Below are 18928 nucleotides of genomic sequence, written 5' to 3' on the forward strand. Positions count from 1 at the left end.
AGGGTCACAAGTTTGAGACCAGCCTTGGTCACACGTCAAGACTCTGACACAATAAAGAAAACAACAACAAAAGGATTGGGCTAGTGAGAGCATTGATTCTGTAGTCACAAAAAGTTGTCAAAGATACAGATAAAAAAACCCAAAAAGTTGGTTGGGCATGGTGGCACACATTTTTACTTTCAGTCCTTGGGAGGCAGAACCAGGTAATCTGTGTGAGTTCCAGGCCAGCCTGGTTTATATATTGAGTTTCAGCCATAATGAGATCCTGTCTCAAAAAACCAACCAACCAACCAACAAACAAAAAGTCTAATCCAAGATGGCGATACAGCCTCTAGCCTGAGGCAGAGCAGGCTAGAACCTGGGGGCCGGAGGCCTCAGAAGGCCCAGCTCCTCTGGTGTGGGCAGGAAGTGTTTCTCATACCCAGAGTGAAGTGGGGCCGAGGCTCTCGGGGACTCTGTAACAGTCTGTAGCTCCATTTCCTCCACTTCCAGAATGGGTCCATCCTTGGGTGGTTGGGGCAGGCTGACCTCCTTGAGAGATAGAAACTTGAAACGCTGGTCCTCCCCTCCCACTTGGCCCAGTTGGAGGTTGGTGCTCCCACAGTTGGCATTTTCTCACCTTTATATAAGGTTGCCCAGACTTGCTGTTGGCAGGGTCAGGGACCCTCTCCCAGAGCCATTGAGGAAGCAGCTTACTTTCCTGCTGGAAGCACCTGGCCAGTGGGGACCCAGTGGCAAACATGTTGCTAGAATCCATGAACTTCCTGATGCCACCCAGTCAAGCCTTAGCTGCTGAACCCAACCAGGGCAGAGTCCCAGGTCTGACAGCCTTACCTGGTAATGGCCAGGCTCAGGACACCGCCCATCAGGAGCAAACCCCACAGGGACAGGACCCAGGGCAGAACTTTCCACCTGATCCCACTATCTGTGGGTGAGGAGAATAAATGACACTAAGTGGGTGGGGCTAAGAGTGGCTTTTCAGTGGGTGGGGCCAAGGGCGCAGGTATCAGGAAGAAGGGGTGAGATTTAGGGGTACAGGGGTGTGCTGACAGGTAAAGTCATGGCTGGGAGTGCTGCTGGATAACACAACAGCATTTACAGGAGCAAAATGCTCTGAGGCAGACTTGGGGTGTGGTCCTCCGGTCCCTCCTTACCCCTCTTCTACACAGAATTCTTTCCCTCATCAGGAGGCTACCCATCCACCACACGAAACCTAAGTTATGACTTCAAGACAGCCCTAGCCAGAAACGGGTAGACATCTCCCCAACCCCACCTCATACCTTGTAGATGAAGCCAAAGGCTGGGACCAGGTGGGCCCTGTCCTGCAGTGGTGGACACTGTCACCCACAGCTTGAAGGAACCCAAGTGAAGGTTAGGCAGAGTGACAGTCTGGGTGTTACTGCTCACTGAAGGACACAACCGGGAAAAAAAAAAAAAAAAAAAAAAAGATAGAAGAAGTAATGAAACCGTGTCCCGGGGCCTTGGCACTGTTCTATGTTCTTTCCTCTGTCTTCAACTTTGCACACAGCTCTCCCCTAGTTGTCTTTATTTATTTATATGGCATTTTCCCCTGGGGCGGGGGCTTTCCCCATAGGCATGCCATGGCACACATGCAGACATCAGAGGACATCAGTCTTTGCCACTTGGGGAGCCATCCAATATCCCCCGATCCCCAGTAAATTTTGTTCAGTGTCACTCCCTTAACAAATCATCTTCTGACCACCACCACCACCACCCATTTAAAACAGACCTCTGATTTGTACAGGGCTCTAAGCAGCACGTGGCATGCCAATTTGGAGTTATCTCCTTGGTCTACATCTGTGAAGCCTCCATTGGGAAGGCTGAGTTTCACCCCCATCCCTGAAGAGGGAAGATGGCTCAGAGGAAGGAAACAGGCGAGGGCACAGGAGCCAGTGCCTGTCCTTCCAGCTCCTCAGAATGCAATTTCCAGGTCTGGTTGAGATAACGTGAGACCCTGCGCTGGGAATTTAGTAAACTGTGAGAGGAGGACGCTGGAGTTCTTGAAATGTGTCTCCATGGTGAATCAGTTTTTGTTACTTTATTACTCTTTCACTGTGAGTCAGTAATAAACAGTTACTTTATTACCGTTTACTTTCTCTGCGTGTGTGATGGCCTAAGTGTGGAGGATGACTTGTGGGTTTCAGGGGTTCACTTCAGGCTTTCAGGCTCAAGGGCACAAACGGGTTAATCTGGTGAGCTGTTTCACAGGCCAGTGAGTCAGCTTGGTAGCCTGGTCAGATAACTGTTATAGTTAGGAAGATAAGAATACTGATTTTGGGGGCTGGAGAGATGGCTCAACGGCTAAGAGCACTGTCTGCTCTTCCAGAGGTCCTGAGTTCAATTCCCAGCAACCACATGGTGGCTCACAACCATCTATAATGAGATTTGATGCCCTCTTCTGGTGTGCAGACATACATGCAGGCAGAACTTTGTATATGTAATAAACAAATAAATACATCTTTTTTTAAAAGAATTATTTTGTTTCTTAAGTGGTGGGCATGAAACCCAAGGCCTTGTACACCCTGGATACTTACTCTACTGCTGAGCCATGCCCCAGCCCCTCCCTGGGGGATTCTAGACAGGAAGTCATTGCTGAAAGGCCATCCAAACACTTTTTTAAAATTCTGCTCTTTAAGAGTGTGTTTTTATGGGTGTGGGTGTCTTGACTGACTGTCTGTCAGTCACGTGGTGCCTGTGGTGACCTGAAGACACTGACAGGTACCGGAACTGAAAGTACTGGTGGCTGTTTGCTGCCATGTGGGTGCTGGGAACTGAACTCAGGGCCTCTGGAAGAGCAGTCAGTGCTCTTAACTGCTGGCCCTCTCTCCAGCCCCAGGGGTTTGTTCTTTTTTTTTTTTTTTTTTTTTTTTTTTTTGAGACAGGGTTTCTCTGTGTAGCCTTGGCTGGTGGCCTGGACTCACTTTGTAGACCAGGCTGGCCTCGAACTCACAGCGATCCGCCTGCCTCTGCCTCCCGAGTGCTGGGATTAAAGGCATGCGCCACCACACCCGGCCCGGGATTTGATCTTATAGTAAAACATCAGCCTATCTCAAAGCTAACAGAAGGAAATAAAAATCACATGTAAGCCAGGCAGTGGTGGTGCACACCTGTAATCCCAGCACTCAGGAGGCAGAGGCAGGCGGATTGCTGTGAGTTCGAGGCCAGCCTGGTCTACAAAGCGAGTCCAGGACAGCCAAGGCTACACAGAGAAACCCTGTCTCGAAACCACGGCCCCCCCCCAAAATCGCATGTAATTCTACAACCTGTGTGGACAGCGAGAGACATTTCCTTGCATGTCTGAGCCTTGCCCAATATGGAGACAGCTCAATACTGAGGGTGGGGGGGTTCTTTTTATGAAAAACAAGACCATCTAAGAAGCTTTAATCCTTTTTATATTTTTCCCTTGTGAAGTGTATCAGGGTTCCCTCACTGTCAATGAGTATAGACTCTCTCGCTGTCGTCTTTGCTTTATCAGGAGGCCCATTTCAGTGGTAGCCAAAGCTGTCATTGCCCTCTGGGGACTTGGTGACACAGAATTCCCTGGCGCTGGGAATGTAGGGGCAGGGCTGATGATAGGTGGGCCTTTGGGGAGGTGGGAGGGGCCAGGAGGCATGGAGCTTACCATTCATGCAGACCATGCCTCTGCCCTCCATGCACAGGGTGTAGTGAGTAGCGTGGCCCCGGAGCTGGCGTCTTGGTACCTCTCCCCAGGCTACAGCCGGTGTCCCTGGGGGGTCATCATGGAGTCTCCAAACCGCTGGCCCAGCAAGGGGTACTGTGAAGAAACCATGAGCATCAGTACCCACTGCAGTTCCATGGGTTTCCCCCCCCCCACTTCATTCTCCAAGCCCAGTTCTCACCTGATTCCTCTATGAATCCCCAAACTGAGGGTGCAGCAGCTAGTCCCCCTGAGTAGACTGCAGTCACTGTAATTCGATAGGGGACCCCTCCTTCAAAAACCCCTGGGAGGAATAGGGAGAAAGGAGCATTTACAGCGGGCTCTCCCTGCCCAGTGCAGTGCAGTGCAGTGCAGGTCCTACTTGTAGAAACTGACATTTGGGCCCCTGGGGGAGACTACTCCACATAGCGACAATGAGACCTGAAACTGCAGGGAAAGATCAGCAAGCTGTAAACAGTGCAGGAAGGGACAAGTCCCAGTCATGTGCAGTGACTTGTGCCTGTGGAGGCTGAGGCTGGGTCACACAGAGACCCTGGCTCCCCAAACTAAAGCCAAGGCTAAGGCTGTGGCTCAGGTGGTGGAGTGTGGGCCTAGCATGCAGGAAGCCCTAGTTAGGTCCCCAAGCAATGTGTTCTTTTGATCACTGAGACATTTCTCTAGACATTTGTTTTATTTTGTTTGTTTGTTTGTTTGTTTATTTATTTATTTATTTTTGAGACAGGGTTTATCAGTGTTACTTTGGCTGTCCTGGACTCTCTTTGTAGACCAGGCTGGCCTCTAACTCACATTGATCCACCTGCCTCTGCCTCCCGAGTGCTGGGATTAAAGGTATGTGCCACTAAGCCTGCCTGAGAAAAAAAATTTTGAAGAGTCTTTCACCATGTAACTCTGGCTTGCCGAGAACATGCTATGTGACCACCTGTCTCTATCTCCAGAGTGCTGGGACTAAAGGAAATTATAGAAAAAAACTAACTGGAAAACAAAACACAGTTGTAACAGTGGGGTTGGTGGCACATGTGTGTAATCCAGCGCCACCACTCCCAGCCATTTATTTTTATCTTTGATACAGGGTCATACTATATAGTTCCAATTGGCCTTGAATTTACAGATCTCTCTCTCTATCTCTCTCTCTCTGCCTCCTGAGTGTTAGGATTAAAAACACAAGGTGGCACATGCTAGGAATCCCATTATTTGAAGGGTGGAGGCAGGAAGATTAGAAGTTTAAAGTCATCCTTGGCAAGTGGATTCAAAGACAGCTAGAATACATAAAACCATGGTGGGGGTGGATAGGGTAACCAAAGCGTATCTGGGATATCCAGGGCTCGTAGTTTACACCTTTAACCCAAGTCAGCCTGCTCTACACAGGAAATTCCAGCCAGGCAGAACTGTCCTCTTTCTTTCTCTCTTTTCCCTCAGTGCTGAGATTACAAGTGTGTGCCACTGCGCCTGGCTCAGGACTGTACTGTTTTAAAGGTGGGGGGGGGGGGGGATTAAGGGACTGGAGAGATGGCTCTGTGGCTAAGAGCACCGGCTGCTCTTCCAGAGGACAAAGGCTCAGTTCCCAGCACCCACATGGCAGCTCACAACCGTCTGTAACTCCAGTTCCAGAAGATCTAGAACCCTGTCTGGTTTCATGGGTACTGTATGCACTGGGCACACATACATACATTCAAGCAAAGCACACACACACACACACACACACACACACACACACACACATACACACACACACACACACACACACACACACACACACACACACACACACGAGCTCCTGGTAGCTGATGAGTGAGTTCCAGGACAGCCAGAAATACACAGTGAGACCCTGTCTCAAAAATAAAACAGAATAAGGAGCCAGCTGTGGTGGCGCACACCTCTGATCCCAGCACTCAGGAGGCAGAGGCAGGCGGGTCACTAAGTCCGAGGCCAGCCTGGTCTACAGAGTGAGTTCCAGGGCGGCCAGGGCTACATGGAGAAACTGTCTTGAAAAACCAGAAAGAAAAAAAAAAAAAAGAAAGAAAGAAAGAAAATGAAGCTGGGTGTGGTGGCACATGCCTTTAATCCCAGCACTTGGGAAGCAGAGGCAAGCTGTGAGTTTGAGGCCAGCCTGGTCTACAAAGTGAGTCCTGGACAGCCAGGACTGTTACACAGAGAAACCCTGTTTTGAAAAACCAAAATAATAATAATAATAATAATAATAATAATAATAATAATAATAATAATAAAAACAAGGGTCTGAAAAAATGGCTCAGTGGTTAAGAGTGTATTGCTTTTACAGAAGGCACCATGTATGGAACTCTGGCTCCAGGGGCTACTTCAGCCATGCAATTAGAATATTTAAAAATCTTAAAATCACCAGGCAGTGGTGGCACACGCCTTTAATCCCAGTACTCAGGAGGCAGAGGCAGGTGGATCGCTGTGAGTTCAAGGCCAGCATGGTCTACAAAGGGAGTCTAGGATAGCCAAGGCTGCACAGAGAAACCCCGTCTCGAAAAACAAACAAACAAAAAATCTTAAAATCAGACAAAATGTGGAGATGTGGAGTTCTAAATGGATGCATCTACAAAACACTCCTGCCCATCAGGCTCAGGGAACATCGAGGAAGAGGAGGCAGAAAGACAGTAAGAGCCAGTGGATCAGGAGTTTGCTGTGAGACTGTGTCTTCCAGCACAGCCAAAAGCTTCCCCCATGAAGTGTCCCCAGTATAACTACCTAAACGTGAGTCAAACAAGGATGGCACCAACAGGCATGCCACCAAAGCACATGGGGAGAAGTGCATGGGGACCCAGTCTTATGCAAAAAACTCCAGGCTACCAAGGCACGCTGAGTGCCGGAGAAATTCTTCCTTAGGGAAGAGCAAAACGCTATTGTTGTCCAATAGCTCATGGTCATCTCTGAGAACATTCAAGTAACATTGTTCAGACTGAGCAAGTCATATTTAGGACTGTATGTGTATACATATGTATGTCTGTATGCATGTATGTGCGTATGTATATATATATGTATGCACAGACATGCTTGCAATAGCAATTCATGAAAAAAAGAGGCCATGAATTTCAAAGACAGGAAGGAGGAATATGTGGGCAGGTTTCGGGGGGAGGGACAGGAAAGAAGTGCAATTACATTATAATCTCAAAAAAGAATTAAAAATAAAATAAGTAGGTCTCCAAAGCAGGGAAGTGAGGTTCCGCAGCTCAGTCTGGGGAAGCAGGGAGCACAGTTTGCCAGCCCTCCTCATCGCTGCACCGGGGGCTGGTCCTCAAGGGGCCTTTATTCACCAGCACTTCTGCTCAGGTAGGCAGTGACCTCAGTGTAATTTTCCCCCAAGGCCAGGAAATAAAAGTGCAGACCACTGAGAGGCTTGGACACAGACCTGCCTGTGAGCGCATGCTCCTCTCAAAGGAGTCAGGCTTTGGAAAGCCTGCTTCTAAGCCTACTCTGCCAGCAACATGGGCCAAGGGAGGGTGCCCCAGAGTCACTAGTTTTCTGTCTGTGCCTGTCTGCCTGCCTGCCTGTCTGCCTGTCTGCCTGTCTGCCTGCCTGCCTGCCTGCTTGCCTGCCTGCCTGCCTGCTTGCCTGTCTGCCTGCCTGCCTGTCTGCTTGCCTGCCTGTCTGCCTGCCTGTCTGCCTGCCTGCCTGTCTGTCTGCCTGACTGTCTGCCTGTCTGTCTGCCTGCCTGCCTGCCTGTCTGTCTGCCTGTCTGTCTGTCTGTCTGTCTGCCTGCCTGCTTGCCTGTCTGCCTGCCTGCCTGTCTGCTTGCCTGCCTGTCTGCCTGCCTGTCTGCCTGCCTGCCTGTCTGTCTGCCTGACTGTCTGCCTGTCTGTCTGCCTGCCTGCCTGTCTGTCTGCCTGTCTGTCTGTCTGTCTGTCTGCCTGCCTGCCTGCCTGCCTGTCTGCCTGTCTGTCTGCTTGCCTGTCTGCCTGCCTGCCTGTCTGCTTGCCTGCCTGTCTGCCTGCCTGTCTGCCTGCCTGCCTGTCTGTCTGCCTGACTGTCTGCCTGTCTGTCTGCCTGCCTGCCTGTCTGTCTGCCTGTCTGTCTGTCTGTCTGTCTGCCTGCCTGCCTGCCTGCCTGTCTGCCTGTCTGTCTGCCTGACTGTCTGCCTGCCTGCCTGTCTGCCTGCCTGTCTGTCTGTCTGCCTGCCTGTCTGCCTGCCTGCCTGTCTGTCTGCCTGACTGTCTGCCTGTCTGTCTGCCTGCCTGCCTGTCTGTCTCTCTCTGCCTCTGTTCCTCCCTGCCCCTCCTGTCCTCCCTCTCCCCTCTTTCCCTCCTTCTATTTCTTCTCCCCCCCACTCTTTTCCTTCCCCCCTCTCCCCCTCTACCAAACTCCCCCACTCTTCCTCTCTACCCTCCGTCTTTCTCGCTCTCTCTCTCACTCTCACCTTCTCTCCCCTCACCCAGGCTGTGATCCTCCTGCCTCAGCCTCCTGAGTCCAGGTGTAGCCACCACAAGCTGGGACCCTCCCTTTCTTTTCGTTCAGTGCACAAGTAAGCCTCAGTCCTACAGTCTCCCAGCACCTCACTGCCTTCCTTTGTACCCGAGGCAGACATGCAAACATCAAGCCTCAGCCTTGAAGCCTGGGATGGCCTCTGCTGCAGCCTTTTCCTCATCAAGTTCCTGTGCCAACAGGAGATCTGCCTCTGGCCCAGACACCCACCACAACACAACAACCAGCGATCGCCAGAAAGCAGCCACGATGATAGTCAGCAGATGCAGACACCATGTGCTCTTGGTCCTCCAAAACTGTGAGCAAAACCAACTCTCTGTCCAGCCCCGGGTATTTTGTTATAGCGAAGGCACAGGTCGCAGTGTAGATGAGATCCCAGGTGTCCCAGGGCCTAACCTGGTAACAAGGTGCTGAGGTTGTCAGGGGGGAGATGGGTCCAGTTGACCTTGTCCAGGCTGTCATCATCTTGAACCCAGTCCACCACATACTCCCACGGTTTCCTGGTCCCTTGTTTCCAAGTCACCTTTAGCCCTGGCCTTCCATCAGTGTTACCGACTACCACGTCACGGGGGGCAGATTCTGGGCCTGGAAGTGGAAAGACATAGCCTTGACTGTTCATTCGGAAAGCCCCTTGTCCTCCCCCGCACCCCCAAGTTATGGGACAGAAGAACTCCACGTTGTTTTACCCAAGCACACCAAAGACATGTTGGTGAGAGGTGCCCGGCTGCTGCTGTTGCCAGTGGACACCGCAGCCCACTCCATCAGTGCAGGGATGGGGGACTTGCAGCACAGGACCTCTTGAGTCCTGGTGGTATTTCCATCCCCAAACCAGACTCTGTAAGTCACCTGCACGCAGGGTCCTGGGTCCTGAAGGGGAGGAGATGTTGTGGTTAGTGCACCCCCCCACCCCATTTTGTTGGGTGCTCACTAGTTATGATGGCAAGGCTCCTGTTAAGTGGGGCAGCGTGCGAGGCCCAGCTGATGGATGTGGACGCTGAGTCTCGGAGGAGGAAGAGGAGGAGGGGTTTACAGAGCAGGGCTGGAGAGAGTGAGTGTGAACTTTAAGGAGGAGCCCGGCTCAGATCTATCATCTCAGTACTAAATTATACTCCTACAGAGGTGGGAGGGCTTGCCACTCGTTTGAGACCAGCACAGGCTACATATGACCCTGTCTTGGCAGGGGGGAGGGGCAGGAAGTAAATCTAAAGCAAGCCGATGACCAACTTTACTAGACACCTTTGACCCTGCACCTCTAATCCCAGCCTAGGGAAACAGCCAGCTCAGACTCCCCATTGCTGGAACGACAGCTGCATAAGGTCACATCTGGCTCAGGCAGTGCTGTGGATAGACTGCACGACCTCGGGCATCCTAGGGAGGTTCTGCTTCCGGGCTGCGTTCCAGCAGGACCTAAGAGCTCTGAAACAGTCATTAAAGGCTCCTGGCCTGCCGCACACCTCCGGCTCGCTCCCTTGCGGCTTCGTAACTTCCTCCCCAGTGGAAACTTACAAGGATGGGAATATGTATGATCACTTAAGTGATTCCAGCAAACTCTAACAGGGCACCGTGTTTAACACCTTCAAAACCACCACTTAGGAGACAGAGGCAGGTGGATCTCTGTGAGTTACAGAGTATTCTGTCACTGAGCCCGCCTTTAAAATTTTTTTGTTTCTCAGGCTAAGATGCCATAACCTTGAACTCACTCTGGCTGGTCTCGAACATGCAATATTTCTGCCTTGACCTCTTGAGCAGTGGAGATCACAGGTGTGGGTCACCCTGAGTCAGAAGGACCAGGGCACCGGTTTGATGGCAGCACGGGAGCTTCCAGCACATGTGTTCCATCTTGCCAAGATGCACTGAATCGTGCCTGAGCCTAGACTTTCACCTCTGCTGTCTCCTGCCCAGGACACTGGATCCCACTCAACACACCTTGATCTCTCACAGGTAGGTGGAGACACACACCTCATCCTTACGCTCACCAAGCACTGCAAGAGAGCGTTGCAATCCAGGAAAAAACCTCCAGGGGGCAGCAGAGGAAGCCATTGCTACTTGGGCGTTCCCGGGCCCTGCAGAGAACTCTGGATTTGCCGCTCACCTTCCAGTGAAGCAGGGCTGTCCGATTGGCGGACGTGTCACAGACGGCCCCCGATACCCACACGTCTTCAGGAGCTGATGAGGACGAGGAAAGGCAGGTTCGGTTAGATGGACAAGACTGTCTGGCCCATGGTGGGGCTGAGGTCCAGAAATACAAGACAGATGGAGCCGCTCTCACCCAAGAGTGGTGTCTGGAAGGACAGGTCCGGGCTCCACTCGCCCCATGGATAGCCGTTCTCCACTCGGCAGCGGCCGGATACCTGGTATCTGGTGCCAGGTGCCAGGTTCTGCATCTCAACAGGAGTCAGCTGGTCGGTCTTCAGCTGTGGCTCCAGCTGGGGAAAGCGATGGGGGTCTCCCTATGTGCTAAGGAGACTTTCTTCTTTTTCCAACGCTGTGGCCCTGAGTCTGACACAGGCTAGGCAAGCCCTCTAGCACCGAGTTACACTAAGCCTTCAGGGGTGTGTATGTCTGTGTGTTCACGCTTGCATGCGTGTATGTGTGTGTACCTAGGTGTTGGTGCCAAGAGCCTGCCTCTGTTGCTAAAATCTTATTATACTTAAGCTGTACTTTATTATTGTGTGTACGAGTGTGTACACCATGCCTGTCTTATTGGCATGGGTCATACTCAGGACCTCATGCCCATGTGTCAAGTACTTTGATTGCTGAGTGATCTTCCAAGCCCCAGTCTGTGGTTCGTTTGCTTCTTTTATTTATTTATTTATTTTATTTTAAGATTTTATTTTATTTTATTTTATTTTATTTTATTTTATTTTATTTTATGTGCATTGGTCTGAGGATGTCAGCTCCTCTAGAACTGGAGCTACAGACAATTCTGAGCTGCCACGTAGGTGCTGTGGATTGAACCTGGGTCCATCTGGAAGAGTGAGCGGCAGGGCTTTTAACCACTGAGCCATCTCTCCAGCCTCCCCCCCCCCTTCCCTTTTTTGAGATAAATTTTAACTGGTTAAGAGACCCATGCAAGCCAGGTATGGTGGTGCACACTTTTAATCAAAGCAGGAGAGGCAGAGTTTCAGGCCAACCAGGATCACACAGCAAAACCTTGTTTCACGGCCCTTGCACCAAGCTACCCAGGGTGTTTCTATGGACAGCGATGCAACCCTGCTGCCCAGCGCTCAGGAGACTGGCTGAAGCCAGAGGACCACGGATTTGAGGCCAGCCTGGCTCCATAGGCACACTCTATCTCAAAAACCAAGAAACAAGGGCTGGAGAGATGGCTCAGAGCTTAAGAACACTATCTTTTCTTCCAAAGGTCGTGAGTTCAATTCCCAGCGACCACATGGTGGCTCCCAAGCATCTATAATGAGATCTGGTGTCCCCTTCTGGTGTGAAGGCTCACTTGTGGGCAGAAAACTGTATAAATAATAGATATTATTAAAAAAAAAAAAAAAAAAAAACAAGAAACAAATTAACAAAGTTGTTTGTGAGGCCTTCTACCTGGGATTTGGGGTGGCTCCATGACCGGTGTCAGGTGAGCCTGTGCTTTCTAGGATTTGGGGTGCTATCCCATCTCCTGGAGATAATGTGAGAAGGAGCGCCCCGGCACTCACCTGGGTCCACTCCTGGCCCTGGCGTCTTTTGTACCGGAATTGACAAATGAGAACCTTTTGAGGTGGCCACAAGGGCGGGGCCCAGGGCACAATGGCCTCCAGAGGCATTTCCTCAGAAAAGTCCACATCAGGGAAGAGCTGCGGGCTGTCTGGCTTCACTGCAAATAGGAGGCCAGAGGGCACTCAGCTAGGGCCTCCAGACACCCCACCCTTTCTATGGGGCACTATGCCTCACACACCCCACCCCACCCCCACCCCCACCACTGTGTTACTTTGGGTCTCCAGGTTCACAAAGTTAGGGGGCCAGAGAAGTTTTCCTCCTTGTGTTCCCCAGATGAGGAGTTGGTCGGCCATGGTGAACTGTTCCCGGGGAATGGTCACCCAGCTCTGCCTGGAAGGCACCTTCACCTCATGGGTTCTTTCAGAATGGCTATGAGGAGAGAAGAGATGGGGGTTGTCACAGCGTAAGCCACAGGCCAAGCTGAGATCCTTGCTTGGACTTCTTGTCCTCAACCTGCTCTGCTGGGGTCTGAAGGCCTGCTCTTAGGTCAAAACTGTGTGGCCTCAGGCCAGCAACTCAGCTTCTTTATTACTCTTCTTCAAGTGTATGCAATTTCTGTGCATTCTGGCCGGGTGGTGGTGGCGCACGCCTGTAATCCCAGCACTCGGGAGGCAGAGGCAGGAGGATCTCTGCAACTCCATCGTTATTAAATTTACTAAAAAAGGCAAACTAAATAGAGACTGGTTCAGAGGAAATACTTGGGGATTACGTATTTATTGGAGAGGAGGTTCCCATCCAGGCTTACTTTTTACAATCAAATTAAAAGTAAGTACATCTTCTATGACTCTGGGCTCTAATCCTGTGCTGGCCTTTGACTCTAATCATAAGAAGGTCACCACAGCTCCTTCCTTCACGATCTCCTACACGGAAACTCCACTACAGGGGTTAGGGTTGATAAACACTCGTGATTTACTACTGAATATCATTAACTTCACTTACCTGACTTTAAATCATTCTCGCCCTGAGCTAACTGATTTGTGCTGGTTATGCTATGACTCCAGCCCTCCCTTTTAAGAAGGAATTACAGTAATTGAGAACATCTCCAATTCCTCTGACCATTCTCAATGCCGATGGGCCCAACTAGACAACGCCAAGCTGACCTTGAGTTCCCTATCAGGCTCCGGGTTATGTCTAGGTAAAGTTATTCCCTCCTCCTATCAAGATCTCTGTAATATAACCATCACAGAGATATCTTCCCTTTCTGATTATATCCTTCCCAGTAATAACACCTGGTGGGCCTGTAACAATGGCCTCACTCCCTGCATATACTCCCCCCATTTAAAAAACAGTAAGACCACCTTTTGCATCCTTATTCAATTAGTCCCCCACTTAATATATTACATTGAAGAACAATTTTCCCACTACTGGGATCCTGTTACTGAACAAGCCCTACTTAGAACCAAACGTGAGCCTATAACTGCAATTACCCTGGCTGTCCTCCTCGGATGGGGCGCTACAGGTACTGGGGTGGGCATAACCTCTCTTGTCTTCTCCAACAAACATTATTCAGATCTTTGCCTGTCAATTGATGAAGACTTGGAGTGGATGGAAACTGCCATATCCCACCTTGAAAAATCCTTGTCCTCCTTCGCTGAGGTCGTTCTACAAAATAGGAGAGGTCTAGACTTGCTGCATCTTCAGCAAGGGGGACTTTTGTGCTGCCCTCAAAGAGGAGTGTTGCTTTTATATGGACCACTCTGGGGTGGTCAAAGATAGAATGGCCAAAGTTAGAGACGGCTTAGAAAAAAGAAAAAGACAACGAGAACAGGAACAAAGCTGGTTCCATAACTTATTCTCTACCTCCTCTTGGCTTACTACCTTGTTGCCCTCCATTCTGGGCCCCCTGGTAGGATTTCTCCTCCTTATTTCTTTTGGCCGGCCCCTGGGCTTTTAGACGCCTCACTGCCTTTATAAAACAACAGCTAGGTGCTCGAGATGCTCAAGCAATACAGGTGCATTGTCATAAACTTGACTTGACAGACCAAGGCCATGATGAGCTTGAACACTAATGTGCCTCCGTTCCCCCTTCCTTGACATGGTGAGAATGACATATACTCGGATATTGCCTGTCATAAGGCATGGGCACCTGCAAAGAGTGTGGGACAAGGTACCACAGGGGGAGGACCGGATTGTCCAACTCTGAGTCCCCTGAGAAATAAACCTGATTGCACAGAGGTTGATGTCAAAAACTGTCTTGTTCGCTGTATGTTGGGGATGCCCACATAGATCAGGACCTCCCTCTCCTCCTCAAAAAGACATCCTGACAAGCCAGTCTGGCCCTAGGAGGATCAGGTCAATGCTTCCCCCCTCTGGTTAATGCCCACTCCCTCCAGGGACCAACGCTCACCCATATATAGTGGATCCATCTGCCTCCTCTTTTAATTTTAAGAGAGTGAGGACAAAACAAATACATATATATTATTTTTGTTGCTGTTTTTTCGAGGCTGAGTTTCTCTGAGTAACAGCCCTGGCTATTCTGGACTCACTTTGTAAACCAGGCTGGCCTCAATCTAACCCACAGAGATTGCTACATTGTTTTCTTCTGTGAGTTCGAGGCCATCCTGGCCTACAAAGGGACTCTAGGACAGCCAAGGCTGCACAGAGAAACCCTGTCTGGAAAAAAACCAAAAACAGCTCCACATAAACATTCTGAAAGAGCTCAGCAGTGGGCCGGGTGACAGATAGTTCACACCCGTCATCCCAGCACAGGAGAGACAGAGACAGAAACAGGAGGACCGTTAGAGGCCAGCTTCACACAGAAAGAGCCTGTCTCAGAAAACATGTCTTCCTCCACCCCTCTTTCCAAAGTGCTTTCTGCTGCCCTTTACTTAGCCCAATGGAAACGGAGTGTCCATACCCTGCGTTCTAAAACCCCACCAGGACCAGCTTTCAATGTTGTGATTCCACGCTAGACAGGTTTTGGCTTTTTTTTTTTTTTTTTTTTTTTTTTTTTTGGTTCTGAGACAGTTCATGGATTGAGGCCCACATTGGCCTCAAACCGGTTCTGAAGCTGCACGTAGCTTTGAACACCTGCTCTTACCTCCATCTCCCAGTTGCTGTGGTTGCAGGTGTCTGTCACCATGCTGGCTTAGACTGGTGTGTTCATAGAGTGAACTAAACTGCTCAAAAAAAGTCAAGTTATCTGCCTGATGGCACAGAGCAATTTAAACCTGCTTCCCTAGTGCTACGTGTTTTCTTTGCCATGTGCCTACCACACTGATGGGCTGCATCAACCCTGGGAGTCACGTGCAGTCATTACTGCGGGGGGGGGGGGCGGCGGTGCTGAGAGAGGGAAAGTGACTGCGTTATGCAGTAAGGAAAGGAGTGGGTTGGTTTGAGGGTCTTGTGAGTGTGGAAGGGATTCGTCGTCCTCTTAACCCGTTGAAATCCGAGTGGCCACTTCCCGTGCCCAGACCATTCCAGAGTACTCACTATTTCTGACTCCGGTGATACAGCACAGGCGGAGTCTCTAAGTTGCCCAGAGGTTCCCAGGAGCAGTTCAGGATTCCCAAGGGACCGACGCTGTAGCAGTGCAGTGGGCTGGGACTGCCTGCAGGGGCGCAGAGAGCCGGGAGGACCATTATCAAGTTCCTCGGACCTGAACTTGCTGGATTGTGGATGTGTCCATCCTCCGGTAGCACGGGGCGGGGGGTGGGAGGTGGGGGGGCGTTGCGGAGGAGGGATGGTGCAGTAAGGTAGCCCAGGGCCAGGCACGTGTTGGGACGGTGTAGAGGTAGTCCGAGCCCCTCTCCGTCCTGTTATATCCTGTTGCCGCCCAAACCCCGCCGCCATACTTGTGACCCCCCAAGCAGGCCACTTCAGAAGCCGCTCACCTTGGGGCTGCGTCCCGAGGAGCAGCGGCAGCAGCGGTAGCAGCACTTCCAACGGCATAAGGCGCACAACCCAGGGGCGGCTCATGGTTCACAGGGACAAGTGACATCGCCTGCGGGAAGGAAACCACCCCGCCCCTGGCGGGAAGTCCCCAAATCCGCCCACCCCAGCAATAACACGCACGCGTGCAAATGCTCAGAAGTCAACCTTTATTTTGGGGTGGGAAAGTCGGCTCCTGCCGTCAGCCCTGGGATCTGCAACAGGGTGCAGTGGTTTGGGCACTGAAGGAAGAGGAGTAGGGGGCAGGTTACACTGGCATGGCCAGGGGACAGTGGCTGCAATTAGGCTTGGATAGGAGACAGGGGTTCAGTGTGGCTAGTTTTGGCAGGTGAGTGTCTGGTTGCAGCTGGGCTCAGTAAAGGCCTGGGGGAAAAACTCAGCCACAAAGATCAAGTTTCAGTTTTTGCTGAATTAAGAGTATGGCCCGGAGCAAGGTGGGAATAGGTTGCACCTTGTGTCGTGAGAGGCAGAGTGAGGAAACAGCGGAGCCCTCAGTGCCTTGCCGGTAGGAATGCTCATGAACTTCACGCAGCCAACAGCAGATAGGACGGACAGGTCCACTTCACCCAACTGAGCGCCTAGCAGAAACGGAGGATTTGACTATCCGTACATCCCACCACGCAGCAGAATTTGGCAAGGCCGGGCGGCAAATCCCTTCTGCTCCGAATCACTGCAGGAGACCCTTGCCAACTGGGTTGATGACTGTAGAAGGCCTGGGGGGGTGTGGTCAGGGCCAACTGCTCGCTGGAGCCCACAGCTGTGTCCAGTTCGCTGGCTTGGTTGTTTGTTTCGGCTTCTCCATCACTGAAGAAGTCCCCTGCAAAACCAAGAGGAAGAAATCAGGGCTCAGAGCTCAGCCACTGTCACCTCAGACTCCTCCTGTCTGACCCGGTTACATCTCTGATCTGGAGGATCAAAGTCGCTGTTCTAAATTTGATTTTATTCAGTTATGGGTTCAAATGCTGGCTCTGCTGTCAGTTTCAATGCTAAGCCTGATTTTCCTGTCATGGCTTTCATGCTATTTTTTATTTAATGTGGACCAGGTAGAAGAAAGTATGCATTTGGGAGGTAGGCTCCCTAAGTTAAAATTGTGAATGAGATTACTTACATCTCTGATGATCAGTTTTCTTTTCCACAAAGTGGTAGGGGTGGTGGTGGGGGATAATAACTTCTATTTTATTTGGTTTTGCCGGGAGTGGGAAACTGAATACCAGTAAAAGCACAGTAATATTTGGAACACCATGAGCACTCAGGTGAACACTGACGTTTATTGACTGTTTTGATTGCTTTACTACATTAATTTCTTCTGCCCTCTAAAGGGATAGCTACTGAAGTGCCGCTATTGCTGCCCACTGTCTAAATGAGACAGTCGTTCCTCAGCAGGCTTGCATGAGGACACAGCCGTTTCATCACAGAGGCAACCCCAGGATGCCTGGCTTCCAGCCACCTCAACTCTACATCCTGGTCCTAGGGAAGCTTAGAGGCCAGGCAGAGGTGTTCTCACTTCACATGGCTAGACAGGCATCCTGCACCCACCACCACCACCTTCTTTTTAATTTTTAAGACTAGGTCTTCCCCTGTAGCTCTGGCCTGGACCATACAATCCCTCTTCTGTTCTGGCTATCTCCGACCTGGCCACCTGTTCCAGGTGGATTGCCTTCCCTCAGCACTCACCTGGAGAGTCGTCGTAGGCCGAGTCGTCATAGCCCAAGCCGTCCTGTTCTTTCCAGGGCCTTTTAGGACTCCCACAGACATAGATGGCCCTACGGATAAATGTGCGACCACACGTCTTCGTTGGTTTCTCTTCATATGTCTTGTCCGGCAGATACCCGTGGACTGCCCAAGAAGCCAGCTCTAGCAGCAGCAGCAGCAGCAGCCCACGAGTTGCCATGCTCAGCTGAGAAGCCTGCGACCCAGGTGGCTCTGTCTGCACCAATGCCTCACCTCATTTATAACAGGCTGGCTCCCACCCAGTGACCTTGGGTTATCTTCCAAGCAGAGGGAAGTCAGTGGCAATTTGACCCTTACCATTTCTTGGCCAAGAGATAACCTTTCATGAAGACAGGGTGACAAGGCTCATCTCTCTGTCATCTTCCACAACTGAGCAATTCTCTTGCTCCAGGCTCATCATATTAAGTGCCGGGATTATAGGAGTAAACCACTGCCCCTCTTTCTTTCGTTTTTTCAGACAGATTCTCCTAGTTAGCCTGGCTAGCCTCAAACTCTTCACTGGAGCTGGAGAGAAGCCATCTTCCAGATGGCCTGAGTTTGGTTCCCAGCACCCAAAGCAGACAGCTCACAATTGTCAGTAACTCCAGCTCCAGGGGGTTCAATGCCCCCATCTGGAACCTGCATGCACACACACATACATATGTGCACATATACAGACATAAATAACAGTTTGATAAAGCCATATCTTTTCAATTAATTAATTAATTATTTTACATCCCAAGCACAGGTTCCCCCTCCTTCCTCTTCTCCCAGTCCTGAGTTCTAGGCCAGCCAGAGCTACATTGTGAGATCCTGTCTTAAAAGGCCCAATTTAAAAAATTGTCTTAGAGTTATGTATATATTTTTATTTGTCTTTGTGTGTGTGTGTGTGTGTGCCACATTTATGTGGGTTCTTTTTTCTTTTCTTTCTTTCTATCTTTTTTTTTTTTTTTTTTAGACAGGATTTCTCTGTGTAACAGCCCTGGCTATCCTGGAACTCTCTTGTAGATCAGGCTGGCCTCGAACTCAGAGATCCGTCTGCTTCTGCCTCCTGAGTGCAGGGATTAAAGGTGTAAGCCACCACACCTGGCCTTCTTTTCTTTGTTTTCAAGTCAGGGTTTTTCTTTATAATAGGCTTGGCTGTCCTGGACTAGCTTTGTAGACCAGGCTGACCTTGAACTCACAGAAATCCTCCTGCCTTTGGCCCACCCCACCCCAGCCCAGCCTTACCCCCACCTCCCACCCCCAGTATTAGGATTAAGACATGCACCACCACATCTGGGCCTTTCTGTGAGTTCTTGTAGAGGTCAGAGAGTTCATCAAACCCCTGGAGCCGGTGTTAAAGGTTGTGCTACTGGGAATAGAACTTGGATCCTCTCACAAAAAGAAAATGCTCTTAGCCACCAAGCCGCTTCCAGCCTCTGTGCAGTTCTGGATGGCCTGGAATCTGACACATGCACA

General features: G+C 50.6%; 2 protein-coding genes across 2 annotated transcripts; both read right to left on the bottom strand.

Moving 5' to 3' along the window:
* Window positions 1-137: 137 nt before the first annotated feature.
* Window positions 138-15784, bottom strand: Il27ra (interleukin 27 receptor subunit alpha). Its single transcript, XM_051168690.1, has 14 exons — window positions 15700-15784; window positions 15299-15416; window positions 12078-12235; window positions 11806-11963; window positions 10413-10569; window positions 10236-10309; window positions 8830-9010; window positions 8540-8728; window positions 3882-3983; window positions 3644-3796; window positions 1281-1406; window positions 835-925; window positions 620-713; window positions 138-531 (listed from the first exon to the last, which is right to left on the bottom strand). Exons 1-14 carry the CDS (start codon window positions 15782-15784, stop codon window positions 352-354), a joined length of 1866 nt encoding a protein of 621 aa, XP_051024647.1. The 3' UTR covers window positions 138-351.
* Window positions 15785-16335: 551 nt separating this feature from the next.
* Window positions 16336-17648, bottom strand: Rln3 (relaxin 3). Its single transcript, XM_051169329.1, has 2 exons — window positions 17432-17648; window positions 16336-16574 (listed from the first exon to the last, which is right to left on the bottom strand). Exons 1-2 carry the CDS (start codon window positions 17646-17648, stop codon window positions 16336-16338), a joined length of 456 nt encoding a protein of 151 aa, XP_051025286.1.
* Window positions 17649-18928: the final 1280 nt, after the last annotated feature.

Source organism: Acomys russatus, chromosome 26 (assembly GCF_903995435.1).
Source record: "Acomys russatus chromosome 26, mAcoRus1.1, whole genome shotgun sequence".
Taxonomy (NCBI): Eukaryota; Metazoa; Chordata; class Mammalia; order Rodentia; family Muridae; genus Acomys; species Acomys russatus.

Bases quoted from the DNA above. Each gene is read 5' to 3' on its own strand.
- Il27ra (XM_051168690.1), bottom strand. From the start codon at position 15,784: ATGAGCCGCCCCTGGGTTGTGCGCCTTATGCCGTTGGAAGTGCTGCTA. The intron at 15,417-15,699 runs GTGAGCGGCTTC...GCGCCCCTGCAG, and splicing joins CCTCGGGACGCAGCCCCAAG to GCAGTCCCAGCCCACTGCAC. The intron at 10,310-10,412 runs GTGAGAGCGGCT...CGTCCTCATCAG, and splicing joins CTTCCAGACACCACTCTTGG to CTCCTGAAGACGTGTGGGTA.
- Rln3 (XM_051169329.1), bottom strand. From the start codon at position 17,648: ATGGCAACTCGTGGGCTGCTGCTGCTGCTGCTGCTAGAGCTGGCTTCT. The intron at 16,575-17,431 runs GTGAGTGCTGAG...TTGGTTTTGCAG, and splicing joins GGCCTACGACGACTCTCCAG to GGGACTTCTTCAGTGATGGA.